At 39.0% G+C, this 19,406-nt stretch overlaps 2 protein-coding genes across 3 annotated transcripts; one reads left to right on the forward strand and one right to left on the reverse strand.

The window, feature by feature from the left end:
• Positions 1–156: 156 nt before the first annotated feature.
• On the reverse strand, positions 157–2,710 carry LOC111322519 (uncharacterized). 2 transcript variants are annotated; one of them, XM_022925626.2, is made up of 3 exons: positions 2,552–2,710; positions 1,918–2,080; positions 157–1,683 (listed from the first exon to the last, which is right to left on the reverse strand). In XM_022925626.2, exons 1-3 carry the CDS (start codon positions 2,674–2,676, stop codon positions 1,657–1,659), a joined length of 315 nt encoding a protein of 104 aa, XP_022781361.1. In that variant the 5' UTR covers positions 2,677–2,710; the 3' UTR covers positions 157–1,656. The 2 variants fall into 2 exon arrangements, with proteins under 2 accessions (XP_022781361.1, XP_088591690.1); XM_088735564.1 differs by having other exon boundaries at positions 157–2,080.
• Positions 2,711–9,787: 7,077 nt separating this feature from the next.
• Positions 9,788–11,857, forward strand: LOC111322550 (uncharacterized). Its single transcript, XM_022925664.2, has one exon. The coding sequence runs from the start codon at positions 10,195–10,197 to the stop codon at positions 10,996–10,998; it is 804 nt and encodes a 267-aa protein (XP_022781399.1). The 5' UTR covers positions 9,788–10,194; the 3' UTR covers positions 10,999–11,857.
• The last annotated feature ends 7,549 nt before the right edge of the window (positions 11,858–19,406 follow it).

Consider the following 19,406-nt stretch of genomic DNA (forward strand, 5'->3'; position numbering starts at 1 on the left):
AAATGTGGATAAATAAATCTGAAATCAAAATGTTTGTAAGCCATGGTCTATCTTCCAGTTTCTCTCCATTGTTTGCTATGGTTCTAGCTTGAAAAAATATATGTTCAGAACAACTTTGAAAAGCTCAAAAGCCTCTATGGAAATGAACAATAATAATTGAGCATTAAACATGTAATTCAAAATTGCAACACACACTGTCATCAGAGGATGATTAAAATATTCATACATAATTGAGTTGTGTACAAAAAAGTCAATTGTTGTTATTAGCAGTAAATTCTAATCTCGTTACACATTTTAATTCAGACCCTGCATTCAGTAAAAATCCAGCACTACCCATCAGTTTCATTTTGGCTCCTGTTGTAAATCCTTGTGAAATAACCCAAATCTAGGAGGTTGCCTCCAAATAAACTGCCATGCTTAACACTGACATCTTAATGCGTCAAATAACTTTGTTCATTCTTCATTTAATCACTCATTTTTTTTGTGTGTCTTATTGATTTGCTTCCGCTTTTTTCTGACTCAACCTAGCTTGCAAAAGGAAAAGTTATCCAATCAATTACAGTAACATCTTCACCTCAATTTACCCTCCCACAATCTGCTTGTTAATTCTTCCCTCTACCTGCTACACATTTCCTTGCAAATTAGTTACAGGAATTTGAGGTCAGATCAAGACAACAACCTCTACCCGATAAGTTTGAGCATTCTCTTTACCTGTTTAATTGCTAACATGTTAAGAATTTTGGGAGAAGTTATAAGTTAATTGCTTCTGGTAGCGAAAGGGTTCAGTAATATCTTTTAAGATGTTTCTGTTCTGCATACATAATTGTGTTCTGGAAAACAATCTTATAACTGAAAGAACAATGCTAGAACAATGTTTTCAAATTCATCTGAAGAACAAATTATAAAAGACAAAATTAGAGCCTAGGGTTTCAAATAGGATTGTCTACAGTTCATCAGAAAATCATATTTGATGTACTGTTAACAATTTTACAAGAGTGGGAATGCAAAGTTTTAAGTCCTTTCAGTAAAAATTTAACTTTAGTAACTATACCGCTTTGTTATTTTATTAAATTAGGAGTGGAATATTATTATTTTCTTGGTGAGTTAACCCTACAAGTCTCAAGATCTGATATTTCATTCTCCTCTCTAGCCACTGCACATTTCTTGTAGATTAGTTGCGAGAATTTGTTGTTAGATCAAGAAAACAACTTCTACCTGATAAGTGTGAGTATTCTCATAACCTATCTGTAGGATAATGTAAGGATATTAAGGGGAGAAGTTACATGTTAAACACTTCTGGAAGTTTCAGGGTTAAACCAGGTTTGATAGCACATTTTTAATCACTATGAAATCTGAGCTTGAACCATCCAGCCCACTCAGGTGTGTTTGGTTTCTTTCAGTAAGCCTTTCTTTAGCTGATCAACACAGATAGAGAAAATTCAGACAACCATCACCTAGAAGTGGCACACAAATGTAAAACTAAATCCTCAACACTGGCTAACCACAAAATGTATTAATTACATCAGTTGTGAGAGACAAGAAAACTTCTTCCTTAAACAACAAATTTCAAATTTGTCTATTGTTCCAAATTATATAAATTCTCAAACGTCCTGCTGGCTTACATGATCCATAGCAACATTTCAAGTCTGGTAAGGGTTAATAATGACTTCCTTTCCAGACCATCTGAAAAAGAAACATTGGAATGGAATTCTCAGAAAGTGAATTTATATGCCAAATATATATTTCCAGAGCCAAAAGAACACTTTTTGAAACAGGTGTCCTCCCACATCATTGTCCTTTGTCCTGCTCATTTGCCACCATGCTGGAATTTAGAATATCCAATGCTTCTTCATCTTGTTTATTGGGTGGCAAGAAGAAAATAATGTAAGTCAATATGACCATGATTGTGAGACTCACATAGACCGTGACCATAGATGTGCTCTTTTTTCTTTCTCCCAGCGTTTGACCAACTGTCATACTCCGTGCTCTCGAGGTAGAAAAACGTATTGGTCTGTTTTTTAAATCTTCCTCAGACGTTTCCTTAACGGGGCTACAATATGTCCTTTGTGCCACTTGTAGGCTGCAAGAGAACGCCAAACAACATGTTAGAAGTTAAGTCGTACAAAAAAGAAATTCAACAAACTTGAGAAATATAGTCAGACCTAAAGGAAATATCCAGATAACAACAGAAGTGGGGTGGGTATTAGCTATAAATAAAACATTATCTTCCCAAACAAAACTTCTACCATCAGGCAAAATTTAAGAAATTTTCGGTCACAATTAATCTAGGCTCGTGCTTCTAGTAAGCCTATGTAAGATATCTCCCTAAGATGAGAATTACCAGAATGGGGATTGCCTATAATTAAGCCACGTAAACTCAATACGAAGGGTCTACGAGGCCAGAAAATTTCGAGATATAACAGAGACGGAATTTAAAGAACACACGAAATGAAATGTGCATCTTGTCCTACACACCCCAGTGATTACATAATCCAGCATCATCGCCCCATTTCGCTAATATCAACAATCGTAGAAGAAAGGAGACACACACCTTCCCAGGGATAGCACTAACGTAACCTCTCGAGAGCGTTTTGGTAAATGTGAACCTCCTAAACTCGAGATCAAGCAACGTTTTGTCTTCAAGCTTCTCACCGTACACCTCGAAAGAGCCGCCATAATGTCACTGCCTAAACATCTGTCATGTAACCCTACACAAAATATACTCTCTCTGAAAAACTGTCAACAGGCCCCAGGGCAAACCGCGTATGTAGGTCGGATAAACGCCTGGGGTCCGGTTCCTCATAAATAAAGCTATATTTTTAAAAGCTCTGTGCTCTAATTCACACAATTAGAGAATTACAACCAGTGTCTAACGAAATTTCCATACTGAAAGAGCCTGAAAGGAAAAGGAATGCGTACTTTCGCTGAATTTCTCTTGGTTCATCCGCCGAACAAAACAAACTTGGAATATTAGTCAAAAGGGAAAATCGGCCACTAGAAGCCAAAATCGCAAATCGGCCACCAGCGGCCAAAATCGAAAATCAGCCAACAGTGACCAAAATGAAAAATCGGCCACTACTAGCCAAAATGGCAAATCGGCCACAAGTGGGGTGTGGACAAAACCTGGCCTAGGCCATGGCCTACCCTGTGGCCTACCCTGTGGCCTACCCTGTGGCGTGGCCTACCCCGTGGCCTACCCTGTGGCGCACCCTATGGCCTACCGGTGGTCAGATTTTTAAGAACATAAAAATAATTTCAGTAAGAGTCGAACGATTACGCTGGTGTACCATTATCTGTCTCTGAAAAAGGTATACTAAGAGGTCGCTAACACGATTTTCAACGTCCGAGGGAACGAAACACTGCAAATATCACAGCACTCAACCATAACGGTAGGTTAAGGGGGAGGGGAGAGGAGGGGCCAATATTGCGTGGTCGCAGAGGATAAACAAAACGGCGGCTTTATGATGCAGGCTGTCAGTTGGTAACATATAGTGGAGTGCTGGTGTAAAAATGTAATGAACGGCGTTATATTGGAGAGCATACATATCCAGGTAAGAAAACGCAAAAATTACGTGCCAAGCCAATTTTTCAAGTGCCCTCAAGTGCTGTAGAGTATTGAATTTGCAACGAGCACCCCGGGACACGCACGCATCGCCGTCGTAAACATTTCGCAACTTTACTTGCTTTTCCAAAGAAAGGGCCAGTATTGCACTAATTTGAAAGGAGAGCTGATATGATGATGTTTGCCCAAAAGTTGCGTTTAACCGGCTTCTGTTCCTCGATTTCCTTATTCTATCAGAAGGTTAAAAAATTTTGATCGGATGTGGCCGCCAAAACAGCAGAAGAAAGTCGTTGGTAAGACAGTACTCAGGAAAACGTTGAAAGGTTTCCAGCAATGCTATCCTTTTAAAAATCTCACCACCGGTAGGCCATAGGGTAGGCCACAGGGTAGGACACAGGGTAGGCCACAGAGTAGGCCACAGGGTAGGCCACAGGGTAGGCCACAGGGTAGGCCATAGGGTAGGCCACAGGGTAGGCCATGACCTAGGCCAGGTTTTGTCCACACCCCCACCAGTGGCAAAAATCACAAATCGGCCACTACCAGCCAAAATGGCACATCGACCACCAGTGGCCAAAATGGAAAATCGGCTAGTAGTGGCCAAAATGGCAGATCGATCACTTGTGGCAAAAATGGCAAATTGGCCACTAGTGGCCAAACTTTATAATCTGCCACTAGTGGCCAACATAGCAAATCGGCCACTAGTGGCCAAAGTGGAAAATCGGCCACTACTGGCCAAAATGGCAAATCTGCCACTAGTAGCCAGAATCGCAAATCAACCACTACTGGCCAAAATGGCACATCGGCCACGAATTACGGTCCGGTCGCTACCAAGTACTTTCGCTACCAGGCTACCAACCACAGTCTCATCGCTACCAACCACAGTCTGATCGCTACCAACCACAGTCTCATCGCTACCAACCACAGTCTCCTCGCTACCAACCACAGTCTCCTCGCTACCAACCACAGTCTCATCGCTACCTACTACAGTCTTATCGTTACCATGACGAAGTCCGATCGCTACCACTGGAAATGATCAACAGAAAACATCAATGAAACTTAGTAAAAAGCCAAAACGATTTTTTAAAGAAAATTTCTGTAGCACTTTAGAGTATATCTTGAGCGATCATTTCACGATGCGATCGATCAGGGCGAAGATCCATTCGCAACCAAACAACTTTCACACTAGCTTTCATACTAAGTCCGCTTCTACTAACTTGACTCTGATGAATCTACTTCTACATAGCCGAAACAGTATAAAAAATCTGTGTTTACGAGTTGTCGCTTAGCTTTATCATTTTTAACTTGCCAAAGATCAGAACACTTTATATTAATTTAGAAATCGATCGACACCCGACGCCATATTGTTTTCGTGAAATCAACAACCTCCACGACAAGTCATTCGCTCACGTTTTATTCTCTTTTTTTTCATTTTTTATTTTTTTTATCTCTTAAGAGCCAACACATATATAATCAACTAATTATGCATTCAATGGGATAGTCTTCTATATTATGTTGAGGTACTAAAAAAGGTATTGGTAGCGAATCGAACGGACTCCGCCTTATTAAGTAAATCCGGGTTGAGTTTAATTATTTAGCTCACTTGTTTACTTTTTTGACTTTCTCCTTGAGACAATTCTTTCCGGTTAATTTCAGGTATCAGTACTTATTCATTTCGTTTAAGATTTTTTCCGGTAAAAAGAATATATTTTAAATAAAGAAAACTTGAGCAAACGACTTCTCGTGGAGGCTGCTAATTTCACGAAAACACTATAGTAGCCTAAATGGCATATCGTCCACTACTGCCAAGTTGGCAAATCGCAAATCTTCCACTAGTGAAAAAAAATGGCAAATCTGTCACTACTGCATAAATTAGCAAGTTTGCCACTAACAAACAAAATGGAAAATCTGCCACTACTGGACAAAATGGCAAATCTGCTACTACTGGACAAAATGGAAAATCTTCCACTACTGGACAAGATCTCAAATCTGCCACTGGTGGAAAAAATGGCAAATCTGCCACTAGTGGACAAAATGGCAAATCTGCCACTAGTGGCCAAATTTGCAAATTTAATATTAGTGGCCAATATAACATATCGGCTACTAGTGGTCAAAATTGCAATGTGCCACTAGTGGCCAAAAATGGCAAATCGTCCAAACTAGTGGCCAAAATATCAAATCTGCTATTAGTGGCCAACATGGCAAATCTGCAACTTGTGGCCAAAATCGCAAGTCGGCCACATGTGGCCAAGGTGGCAAATTGGCCACTTGTGGCGAAAATCGCAAATCGGGGAATAGCGGCCAAAGTGAGACTTTGGCCACTAGTGGCCAATATGACGAATCTGCCACCAGTGGGCCAAATCGAAATCTGTCACTAATGGCCAAACTGGCGTATCGGCCACTAGTGGCCAAAATGGCAAATCGGCTACTACTCGCCAAATTGGAAAATCGGCCAGTACTGGCCAAAATGACAAATATACCACTAGTGGCCAAAATTGGAAATCTGCCACTAGTGGCTAAAAGGGCACATTGGTCACTAGTGGCCAAAATGGCACATCGGCCACTAGTGGCCAAAGTGGCAAATTGTCAAAGTGGCAACTTTCAAACCCGCCACTAATGGCTAATAATATATAACCAAATCGGTCACTAGTGGTTAAAATGGTGAATCTGCCCTTAGTGGCCAAAAAGGCAAAGATGCCATTAATGGCCCAAATATTAATGGAAACTCGGCCACGAGTGGCCAAAATGGCACATCGGCCACTAGTGGCGAAAGTGGTAAATTGTCCCCAAGAGGCCACAGTGGGAAATCTGCCACCAGTGGCCAAAATTTTAAATCTGCCACTGATGACCAATAATATATGGCAAATCGTTCACTGGTGGCCAAAATGGCGAATCTGCCCTTAGTGGCTAAAATGGCAAATCGGCCATTTGTGGCCCAAATGGAAAATCGGCCACTAGTGGCCAAAAATCAGATCGGCTAGCGGTGCCTAAAATGACATTCGGTTACTAGTGGCTAAAATGGCGAATTTGCTACTTGTGGCCAAAATGGTACATGACCAAAATGGCACATCGACCACTCATGAGTGGCCAAAACGCAAATCAGTCACCAGTGGCCAAAACGCAGATCGGACACACAGTGGCAAAAATGGAAAGTCGGCCACTAGTGGCCAGAATAGCAGATCAGCCATATGTAGCCAAAATAGGAAATTGGCCACTAGTGGCCAAAATTTTGCATCGGCAATTAGTGGCCAAAATGGAAAATCGGCCACTAGTGACCAGAATGGCAAATGCGCCAATTGTGGCTAAAATGGCAAATGGGGCAGTAATGGCCAAAATGGCAAATTTGCCACTAGTGGCCTAAATGGCAAATCTGCCACTAGTAGCCAAACTGGCAAATCTACCACTGGTGGCCAAACTGGCAAATCTGCCACTGGTGGCCAAACTGGCAAAACGGCTAAGGCAGGGTTGACCAAGCAGTTGAGCAAAAGTAGACAGAGTAAAAGATCATGGACCACAATTTTTCATCTTTCCTATTTAACATTTCTCTTTTTCCTAACTTTATAGATAATTTTGTTTTCCGTCAAACTCAGTTTTTTCCATGTTTCTACCCTTTCCCTGACTTCCGCATCCCCTAATAAGCCTTTAGCCATTTCTTTCCCGCCTACCGATGTATTCCTTTTCCAAGTGGCCTGTGATAGGCGCTGAGTTGATAACATTGGAACGCTGCCTCGAGATCAGCCACCAAGAAGTGAAGAACTGCAGAAAAACCAAGAGATCAGTTTATAATCTCTTGAGGATAACCGATTAGAAAAACGTGTCAAAGTGAAACCTTTTAGAGGGTATGTAGTCCATGTTACAAACTGTTGTAATTGAGATTTAATGATCGTGATGGGGGCTCGCTGATAGTTTGTCCTTTCCGCATCAGGAGAAAGACAGACCAAGCCAAAAACACGTGGATAAAGATAGGAATTTCTTGCCGAGTGGGGACAAGAAAGTGAGCCAAGAACTAAAAATGCAAGTTAACTACAGCGGACGCCCTAAGCGTCAGGTCTTGGAAATTCCAAAAAGTGAGTGGCAGCCTTCAACTGAGCAGATGTTGGTCACAAAAGAACTTCTCTTTACCAAAAACTTGTTGATCGTTCTCAGTGTTGTACAGTATAGCCATTCTTTCTCTTCTTAGATGCACAGGAGGCTGGCATTGCGTATGCACAGCCTCCGAACGTGCGTAAAAAACAATACTTACCTCCTTTATAATCTGGATATATCAACAAAGTTGAAATGGAAAATTGGCCACCGTAACGATTTCAAAAGCTGTTTCGAGCGTTAGCCCTTCGTCGGAGCGACGATAGCCTTGGTATCGCTCTGTTTCAGCTTGAGGACGACACAACGATTTTTCATGTCAGCCATTTCAAGATAAAGGTATCATTTTCCTCTCCCTTACTCTATAAAAAGGTATGAATGGACTGCAACTGGGAACGTGCCCTTTTTTACCAACGGCCCGATCGCGAGGCGCATGAGGAAAGAGAGTGAATTCCGACAGAATCGCGTGGATTAACGCACGAGCTTCGCAAGTCTCTCCCAGTGTTTTCTCTTTTTCTACACTCATGTAACTCGAAGGGGACAGCGTGTGCCAGGTTATCGGTCAATTAGACGAGCGGAAAAACGGGTTCGAGGAAAATGCTGGGATCAAGCAAAGACAAAAACCGCAGTCGTTTCCCTGATTTCGCTGGTTGTAATTTACTCGTTGTTTAACTCGCCCGCACTAACTGAGGGCCTGGAAGAGGCCAAAAAAAGGGCCGTTTCTTGGTGTGCAGCACACGAGATGGGCCTTTCTGAGGATACTTCTGGTGGCCTTAATTCTCAAACAATATTAAGATTCAGCTAAGTGCACCCATTAATTGAAAAATTTATTACAGGATTATTAAAATTTGCACAAAAGATCACAAAATTTGAGTAACGAATTAATGGAGAAATACAACTGCGGAAATTTAGAGAGAACAATTTCTTCCTCTTATAATTGAAGTGTCAAGTCACTCGCCCGTAGAAAAAGGTGTCAAGCGGTAGATCATCTTTCACACGTTCAAACACGTTTTGAAGACATTAAGAAATCAAAACAAACTCAACGATCATTGCTCACTCTCTTACAATTAATTATTCTTCACCAGATCCAATCAATCCTATTTATGGCGCAAAAAGGTCGTTTGAAGTCCTCCGATCTGTTAAGCTCAATAAAAGCTGTCCTCACCGAACACAAACCAAAGTTGCCGACAGTTTATTTATTGTTTAATTAAAACACTTGACTTTGAAAAGGTCGCGTTTTTCCGTGACCTCGAAAAAGAAAATCGAGTTTATGAAAACAAATTTCTAAATTATCGGCACGAAAAAGCTGTTCAACTCGACAGAAATGAATAATTATGAGCTTTTCAATTTTGTGTTTCTTCAGATCCGAGGCAAGATTTCGTAACGTGTTTATTGAAGACTTGCACCGGCGCGTTTTTACTTTTCAGCGAAGGCGATTTTTTTAACTCAACCACGCTCTCGCGGTCCTCTTTTCTTCGGTTTTCAATCCAATCCGGTTGAAAAAACAAACGTCATGTTATTTTTTTGTAAGACCTGACTACCAAATAACAGGCAAAAAATCTTTTGAAAGACGAGAACCAGAACATTGGCAATCTACACTCAGCTCGCCTTGAGAAGCTATATTCACTTCCGACTTATCAGGATCATAATCAAAGCTTAAATAAGATCCTAAACTCATACAAATAGCAATATTCTAATCTCATCTAACATAGGCCTGAACCTTTGTGACCATCTTAAAATGTCTCTATTTTAGCATACTTCGCGGCGCCACGTACGGCCACAGATGCTATCAGACAGATCACTGTATGGTAAATTGGGCTAATTTAATTGACGATTTCATTTCCTTACTTCTCATTTCTACTGAAAGAATCTGACCAGAGCGAAAAAGACAATTGCAGGAAAAAAAGATTGTGGTATTTTGTTGCGTAATAAAAATGTTAAAATCTTCACACGGTTGGACATAGATATGGTGATTGCCCTAAGAAGATTTATTATAGTTTACATTTTTGATGGCGCCAAACTAAACAAAGACTTTAAATGCTTACAAATGACTTAAAACAAACTTCCCGTGTAAATATTTATCCATCTGCAGGCGACAGATAATGGAGCAATGGATTTTCGATCGAACAGATGATCGCTCCCAAACGCGCATTAGTTTCGTCTTTTCTGTTCGGAACGTCGAGGGTTATCGCATGTCAGTTATTTGTTTTATCTAACTCCTTCCTTTTGAAATGAAACTCTAAGCACCATCAGTTGCTGGAATTCGAGTAAAATAATCAGAAATTCGCTAATCCAAGCTCAAACTGCCGTCCATGTTTAAAACAATAGTCATACTTTGCTGTGTGGTCTTGAAAACACTTAAACTTGTACTGTAAACAAACAGTGAGAAACCAGTCCGAAGACAATCAATCCAAGCTTGGGTGGTCCAAGGCGTTCCCAGACCCATATCCGCTTTGAAGTTGGCTGAGAATACCACAGAGAGCATTGGCGTTACGTTGACTGCCAACACAGGCTTTATAAGCGGTTTGCCCATCGCTTATCGGCCACAATTCAACATGTATAGTACGTTCGCCACAATGAGATTTTCTCCGTACACACAGCTCTCTCTACCAACGCAGAGATTTCGACAACAAGGGATCGAAGGCCTGTGTTCTTGTTGCTATTACAATTCAAGTTGCTGCTACTCGAGTTATGGTTCAGGATTTGGGTTTTATGGCTGCGCAGAAATGCTCCCCAAACCACCATACTCTTACGTTGCTCTCATATCCATGGCTATAAAGAGCTCGCCCGAGAAAAAAGTTACACTAAGCGGGATTTATCAATTTATTATGATGAACTTTCCTTACTATCAGCAGAGCAGAAGAGGTTGGCAAAATAGTATTAGGCACAATCTTTCGCTGAACAAGTGCTTTGTGAAAGTTCCCCGCGACAAATCGGACCCTGGAAAAGGCTGCTACTGGACTCTGGATTCGTCATTTGAGGAGATGTTTGAAGAGGGGCGATTTTGGAGGCGAAAACGAAGGCCGAAACAAATAATAAATGCTAGACAGCCAGAAGAAGAGACTTGCCCCATTTCTCTTGGAGAAGATAACGTCGGAGAGACAGAAGAGCAAAACGAGAAAACCAGCAGCGAAAGTTCGTGTAACGATCGCGACAGGGAAGACAAGAAATTAGAGACTTCTGACAACGAACTTTGTGGTGAAAGTTCGTTCGAACAACCCCGTTGTTTTTCACAGCTGCAAAACCAAAGACACTCGGCCTTCCCTGACAAACAAACTATGGCTAAGGGTGCAAAATACGACGGCTCTTCAACTTGTGGTTTGAAGTTTAGTATCGAGAGTCTCCTCAGTGATCGATGACTGTCATGTTAGCTTGAAAAAGTAGAACTGTGGAGTTCCCTCTGAGAGACAATGAACAGCTAAGGTACAATTGGAAATGTTCAAATAATACATTTCTTTTAGAGGCCTAAAATTTGAGATTGAAAGTATAACTTTTAAGACACTGATGTCAAGGAAATCGATTTTCTCCAACGAGCACTTGCCATTTAAACTGATCTCGATCAGAAAAAGCGTCATCTACCAAAAATTGAATTATCGAAATTAAACCCATTATTTAGATTTTTAAGCCGAGTCGCAGTTGGGCAATTCATGTCAATCAAATCAAATTTATTGAAGTTTTCGCTTCTGTACTGATTGCCAAGCCAACATTATATTTCAAAACAGAAATCAGAGATAAATTGTCTCTTATTCGTCGTCTCTGGTTTATATTTAATGTGTAGGAGTAGTGGCAGTCAAAGAGATTTCGGTTTTGTATGCGGCCAACTGGTTGTCATCAAGGCACTAGTGTTTTTAAGAGCCTTAGTGCAATGGGATGTTATTCACCTGATAATTAGCTTCCACAACACGGTGCTCACTCCAGTCAAGTTGACAAAATATTTTATGATCAAATGGTTGTTCACGAGTTATCTATAATGGGTTGCCAAAAGAAAAAGTAAACAAAACAGCGAACAACTTAAAAGGTCTTAAAACCAAGAGAGAACCAGATTGAAAACATATTTGTAGCAAGATGTCTACATGTCGATGCATAAGCAAATTGCGACATAACAAAACCAAAAATTCAACCACACACTGGAGACATTTTCAAAACACACTCGTTATTTACGTTACAAGGTACTGTAAAATGATAAACAAGAGAAATAAAAATATATAGCAAAAAAAATCTGTCTGATTATGGAGTTTTTTTTATTATTTTTTATTTGAGACAAATCTAAACCTCCATCGCTTACGATTCTTCAATTAAATAGATCTTTCGCGTTACATGTCTCTGGGAATTTTTCCCGCAAGCGGTTGTATTAAATGCTACGATGGTGATTTTTCTTTGCTTTACCTTAAAAGTTTGCTTCAAAAGCATTGCTGGAACTACAAAAATCTGCAGTCATGATAATCCCAAAACAAAAACAGTTCTTTAGAGAATATCAAGATGAGACAAGGATTAGCAGCTACCGAGAACTGGGATAATCTTTCGCTTGTACACCGCGGTCTACAGAAATTCCTTTCCTGTTAAATACTTATAAACCAAACGTCAGTGCATAGCAGTTTGTATATAAGATTTTGGCTTACTGACAATACTACTCGAAATTTTATATTTTGATATTTATCAGGTCGTATCTCTGAAAGGTATTCACGTTCGTTTGATAGCGTGCCTGTGAAGTTTATTTAAGCGAGTTTGCGTAATTTATTTTTACAGTCTCCAGTCAGGGTGTAAAGAAGAGTTGCATAACTCTAGCTGGTTCAGTACCTGTGATAAAAAATCAGAACTTAACTCTGAACCGTCAACTGACTGGGTTTAATAAATAATTAGTTAAAACAAAAATGCCCTTTATGAACAAGTTGGAAAAGTATACTGTTTACATACGGTCATATTCCGCAATATTTGATACTCAGCCAATATCAGATGGCTTTTAAAAAGAACTGAGCCGCTACATTACCGCAAAAATGGAACAATTAATCTTAAACACGAGAACAAATTTAGAGGGCCAGTTTTCTAAGACAAACAGTGCATGGAAGTTTGTTATAATAATAACATATATCCATTTTTTTACTGCAAGCGCTTACTTTATTACGAAATCCTTACAAATTATCAAGGTTAAAATTTGATAGAGGACCTGGAATATCTTGTTATCTTGTTTTGACTCTGTGCTCCATTAGGCTACATTTCGAAAGGAAACCCGCTATAAGATCAAAACTCTGTCGCTACTCAAGTTAAGATCAACATCAAATTCTCCTGGCTATTGCTGTACATTTCAGTTTCACTCTTCTCATTCAATTTGGGAGCTGAGAATTTAGTCTTAACAAAGCTGTCCTCTCGGAAATGAAGAAGAACCCGTAGGAAGTTTGACCGCAAAGCTGCAAGAATTTGTGAGGCTATGAAGGGCCAAATTAGTAAACATTGTTATTTAACCGAGGAAATTACTGTTTATATAGTAAAATGATCGGAGACGTGCCGCTAACTGGAAAAGCAGTTATCTTCCTAGATGCGTCTATGAAATTAGGCAATTTCCGTCATTACAAATCTTATCGGAATCATCTGATCGGAGAAACAATTTTGGGCGAAAATCAAAACAGTCGCTGTGCTATCAGATAGATAGAATATGTTCTTGAAATTCCTTCCGTAATTGAGACTCGCTGTCGTCAATTTTCTGGTGTTTTCACTCATTATCAGTCAACTGAGTACAGCTTTTAAGTAAAAGTAGATAGCGTCTTCCTCAATCAATATTGAACCGAAAAAAGACTCTCCAAAGACAAGTTAGTAACAAAGTTGAGAGACATCTTGATCAGAAGGGATCATGTGACACTCAGGAAAATCGGCTTTGCTAAGGCAAAACTACCATCGATCAGTTTGCACTTTCCAATTGAGCCGAAACACCGACAAGTGAAATTGTGAAAGCTCTCTTAACTTTTTTTTTTTGGCAACAAATCTCAGGTAAATGGTTGATAGACTTGATTCTTCCTTTTGGCTCAGCGGTATGAAAGAAGAGTTAAATTCTGCAAATTACCTAGCTGGTATTGCAGTAATGAATAAAGTGTCAAATGAGCCGTTGATTAAAAAAAAAACTGAACGACAGCGATCGATAAACAAATCAAGGCCATGTAGAGGCTAAAAAATAAAAAAAATAAAAAATACATACTTCTCGATTGAAGATCGTCGAGTGGCCATTTGAGATTTGCCTGATCCTTCATGAAACCTCTAGGAATTCCAACTTTTAATTTTTGTTGGTATTTAGGGGTGTATTTGGCTGAATATTTCAAGAGATGACTTTATTCAGTTTATTTTTTAAGCCTTGGAATAGCCAAACAGTTTAGGTAGTAAAAACCTCTGTTGTTGTTGATTGCAGTGGAGTATAACGATGTATATTTACTCAGTGTGAAGTAGATAACAAACAAATTTCTGGTTAAGTCAGGTCCACTGGGAAATATTACTTTATTATCATAAACGAAACAATTGTTGAACAATGCACTTACATTAAATATTGCTCGTGCCTCATTCAATGTTATCTTCGCATCTCCAGTTTAATCCCAAGTTGAATTTATTGGAAAGAAAATAACTTCTTTGTTCCAGTCTCAATTGGCAAACGATATTTTTAGTTATGGAAAATTTTTCCCTTCTAGGGGTTGAGTTAGTCTACAGTCCCCAAGCTCGGAAAAAGATTCTTCCTACAGTGATAGTTGACTATGCCAAAAATAATTTGTATCTATCAGCAACGAGATTAGCTAAGTGCTCGCGTGCAATGAATTAACCACGCAATTGTGCTTAAAAAATCCATGAATCGATGACATCAATGGTCTTATAATTTCTTTTAAGTAACTTGAGAAATCCTTGCCGGGTAGAAACATATTTTTTTTTCCACAGGCGCACAGAAATTTGCGCTCTTGGAAATTGCTCAAGAAAATGTAAACTGATTATTTCTTGAAACTATGCGTGTGCGCATGTAAAGGACTGGGGAAGAAGGTTTTCTGAACATTCCTCGCCGGTAAACGGCATAAAACAGTTCAAGGTTCCCATTTCAAAGTTCAACAAAGTCGCCTGCAACCTGCTGAAATTTAATAGAAAATACACTGATATTTCCATTTTGCTTTCCATCGCTGATTTCTTAACAGTTCAAGGCGTAAAATATCTCTCAAAGTGCTTAGAATTCACTTCAGTACTCCTCAGAAGGCCCTAAAGAAGGTGATGTGCAAAGATCATTACTCAAAAAGTAGGCTCGTTCCAAATTATTCCAAATTCGATTTCTACGGTCAGCCGCTTAGAACAAAGCAGAGATGATTACCTGACGTACCTGATGATAACTTTATATACCTGGCTCGGGGTTAAGTAATGCAATGGCAGAATCAGAGCTAAAGAAAAACATTGTAACCCAAATTTCGACGTGGTACAGAACGAAAACAGGGTCATTAATAATAATCTAACATTTCTGATATTGAAGAAACTAGTTTAGAGAAGTTCTCCTTTTTCTTTTTGCCATGAAACCCAGCATTTCAATTTGACGTTTTCTTCAGTAAAAATGTTCACTGTCCAAATTATTGTGAGTAGAAGTCGAAATCATTTAAGAGCTTTTTTTTTCGCCGATTGCAAAGCCTCTTGGACTCATTTGAAAACGTTTATTCTAAATAGCTTTTTACGGTTTAGAGCTTGCTGGCGACATATTTAATTGACTTGGAGTGCTTGCTTACCAAGATATGTTTAGATTTTAGGCATAGTCGAGAAAAGGATCACAAATTTGAGAGCCGTCGAGTGTCATTTTAAACGTCTAATTAGCCACAATGGAATTTTAAATCATATTGAGCGACCTCTGGCAAACAAGAACGATTGAAATACAGACAACATGCGTGGATATCCTGAAATCCAATAGCTTTTGTTTCTTTAAGCGAGACCTCTCAAAAAAGCAGTTCAGACAGTACATGAGACAAGCTGGTTTTATAGATAAAGACCGCGTCTCAGCTTTACACAGGTATTAGCTACTTCATGTCGCCCTGAGAAGAACAGCAACAATAATGAACGCAATTCCATACGCCTAATACCTTAAAGGGTTCCGTTCTTTGCGGAATTACCGTGAGCATAAACTGTTTTTTAACACTTGTTAAGTACAGTAATCTTTTCCTGCGTGAGAAAAGCACTCGATCTCAGCGAACGGATTTACAATAGATCATTCCACGAGGGTGTGACTCCAAAGCCGATATTGTTCCGAATCATAGCTAAAACTATCAAAGTGTCGCGAGTGCTTTTAACCACAGATATTCAAAACACCTTTTTAGTTTTGTTCAGCCATGCTAGAATGATATTGAAGTAACGTCGTGTTTTAAAGAGTTTAATGCTGTCCTTTGAATCTAACTGTCTGCGAAGTCTATAACACAAGCTTGGTAACAACGAAACACACAGCTAACACATCAATTTCTAATACAGTTTTAAAATCGATGTAGTCCACTTCTTGCTAAGCAAGAGGAAGCTGAGGACAATAATTTTTTTCTTTAATCCTGATTTTATTGGAATTGACTATTGCTAGCCTAAGATTTCTTTTTTCATAAACTCACAAAGAATAAGTTGAAAAAAGAATGAATTTTATTGACCGGCGAATGAAAGCAAATGAGTTGGAATATTCTTCGTGACAAAGCGGCTTAATAACTCAGTGATCGATCTAAAAAGTCAAGAATATCACGGCCGGCTTCTAACAACATACGCGTACCAGACGGCCAAATTTGAATTAAATAAGGGCGTCTGCACTTCCTTAAAAAAAACACTTGGACTCGATGCATGTTAAATCTAAGTCTTTACCAATAAAAAATCAAAACAATCCTGGGATTCTTTACCACTAAATTACTGGCAAAAGCTATGGCTATGGAACTAAGGAAAACGAACGAGAAAAAAACAAGAATTTTCAGTTGAGAATCAGGTAAAAGCGAGGTTCGCATGTATACTTTGGTATACGTGAAAAAGCGCAATAAAGTGAATAGCTCACACATGCACCTGAGTTAAGGTCTGCAAAGGGAGTTTACCAAACAGACGAATTTGATTAAATTGGATTACACCGCATTGCATACGCGAAAAACAGTCTGATCGACAGCGCTATGGTTTTCGAAGGAACCTTTTCTCCTTAACTTAGCTACAAGTCGAATCAGTATTTTTTCAATTAGGCAAAAGGAGTGGTTCTCACAACAGGAAACTACGAACATTGATAGTCTCGCTCATTGAAACGTGCTCACGACTTAACCACAGGGAAGAGGTTTGCTCTTTCTGGTGTGTTGGCGGAAAACTTAGGCACTGTAGGACAAAACCATCGAAAAACATCGTAAACAAACCTACAGGAGGTTCAAGGACCGATTAGAAAACTTTCCAACCGAGTAGAATGAGGGCAGCGCTGTCAATGTTGAAAGAAGCGGATTAACCCTCCGAATGCGCTATACAAGAAAATGTTTTTTTCAAAGTATTCGTGGCTTCTTGTCTTCCTTCCTTCCTTCTTAAGTTCTTCATTTTTCATTGAAGAGACGGCGTTTAATCTTTCAATAAGGGATCATCTCGCCTGTTTTAATCCTCTTATTTAGCCCATGAAGGATAGCTTCACTGGCTTTTGATAGCAGCCAGATATGTTTACCTTGCGGTTTATCCTGCATCGACTAAAAATCCTGAGAGACTTCCATATTTCTACCTAAACAACTTCAGTGGCTCAAAATTAAATTGGCTTGGCAATGCTTCAAGACTTACCAGCATGTCTGACCGACAAGTAACAGGTCATGAAGCTTACGTTCCTGTCTTCAAAAATCATTGGTATTCAGATCTCTTTCACTTCTAACAGAGGTCGATATGAAAATTCTAGAAAACACCAAAATTTCCTTTTGAAAAATACCTGAAAATAAATATTAACTTTAGAAACTGCTGTTTATCAAGTCTCATTAAAATGACAGCATCTTAAGATTTCTTTTACAAACTTAATAGTCACGACAACGCTTCCCCTCTTCATTATTAACTCTGGAATCTTTTTTTTTTTTTTATTAAAAGGTAAAATATTCCCTCGGAATACTAAGAGTTGCCATATCCATGCACTTTATTATGATGTAGTACACTCATTTATTTTATGCCATCATTGCAAAGTTTCTTGTATCAGAGCGTTCAAACGGGAAATATTTCTTGTATTTCTACTTTCGAGACGTACGTCAGATTTACAATTGATAGAAGAAAATCATTTTCGTTTGATTATAATTGAACAAAACAGGCAGTTCTTAATAATTACATCACCTTGAAAAAATATAATTGGCATAGAAGCAAACACGAAAATCGTTTAAGTATCATCGGCTATACTAGATAAAGAACAAAAATAAAATATCAAGAAAAAACATACATTTTGACGGTCTCTGACAAAAGGTAAGTTATCTAAATTTCCAACGATTAAGTGTGGTTTACAAGATTTAACATGAAAATTTCAGAGAAAATATGTTTGAAGAATACATGGAAAGTCCTGCTGGGAAAAGCATGAGATTTAAAGGACGAATCCCCCAGATGGCACCAATTTGACAGAAGGAAAAGATTGCGAAGCGCCAAGGTGGAGTCAGAGTTTTTGTTCCGGCTCAAATAACCACAGGATCGTAGCTTCCTATTGCTCCACAACAATGAGACAGATTGGCAATTATCCATGAGCTTTGTCAGCGTATAGTGGCGTCAAGTAGTGTTATCATTTCACAAAGAAATCTGATATAATAGCAAAAGGACCCTGACTAATGCTCTTTCTTTTTCTTTCCTTTTTTTTTTTGTCCAAAGAAAAAAGCTCGAGACATAATGGCGGCCTTTCAGGGAGAACTCATAACAGGAATTAGCCTATATTGTCTTTTTTATGATATTGAAACAAAAGATATCGAAAATCTTGAGTGTTTTTTTCTATCAAGCTGAAGGGATGTTCTTGGCAAAGAAGAAAAGATCGCGTGCCGCTGTGAAATTTTGTTGACTTTCAATCTACCACGTGGGTGTGAAATGGCTTCCACGCGTGCAAAATTTATTCTATAGAATTCTTGGACTTCACTCAAACAAGGAAAGATGGAATCAGGAAATATTGTACATCAAATTGAACTAATCATTAAAAAGATCAGATAGTACTAAAATGTTCCATTTTAAGTGATTGCATGATTTAAAGGTTTCTCTGGCATTTACTGGACAATACGGTCAGTCTCCAAATACTCCCGCGCGAGTTGCGCGTGGCTTGTCTGACGTGATATCCACGCGCGTTTCACGTAGAAGCTGAAAACTCATCTGAAAGATTTTTCTTACTTTTACAACCGTTGAACTGATTGTGTAATGGTTAGAGCAAACTTTTACGTCCGAGAGTCTAAAGGAGATTCTACCAGTAAGTTAAAGAATCATCAAGTAGTAACAAGGCATCTCGTTTTGATGGACTCGTTTTGGACTTTTTTTTCTCGTTTTTGATGATCTCGTTTTCTCATGATCTTTTCCTTTGAGTTAGTAGTCATGACCACGCCAGTTTTTCTGTAAACAGTGGGTGGACAAGATATGAAAGAAGTTTCCGTCCGTTTACAATGTAAACACACAGTCACTCGAAAAATTCAAGCATAGGTTTACACACACTGATAAAAGTCTTTACAAGAATAATTTGCTAACCAACGTGTTCACTTTGTTTTTATCAGACCGACCCCAACTCAGTATCAGGATCGCACCAAGTTTTTCAAAGGAATGGCTTTCTGCAGTAGAAAATTACACACTAACTTTC

This window comes from Stylophora pistillata, chromosome 10 (assembly GCF_964205215.1).
Source record: "Stylophora pistillata chromosome 10, jaStyPist1.2, whole genome shotgun sequence".
In the NCBI taxonomy this organism is placed as follows: domain Eukaryota; kingdom Metazoa; phylum Cnidaria; class Anthozoa; order Scleractinia; family Pocilloporidae; genus Stylophora; species Stylophora pistillata.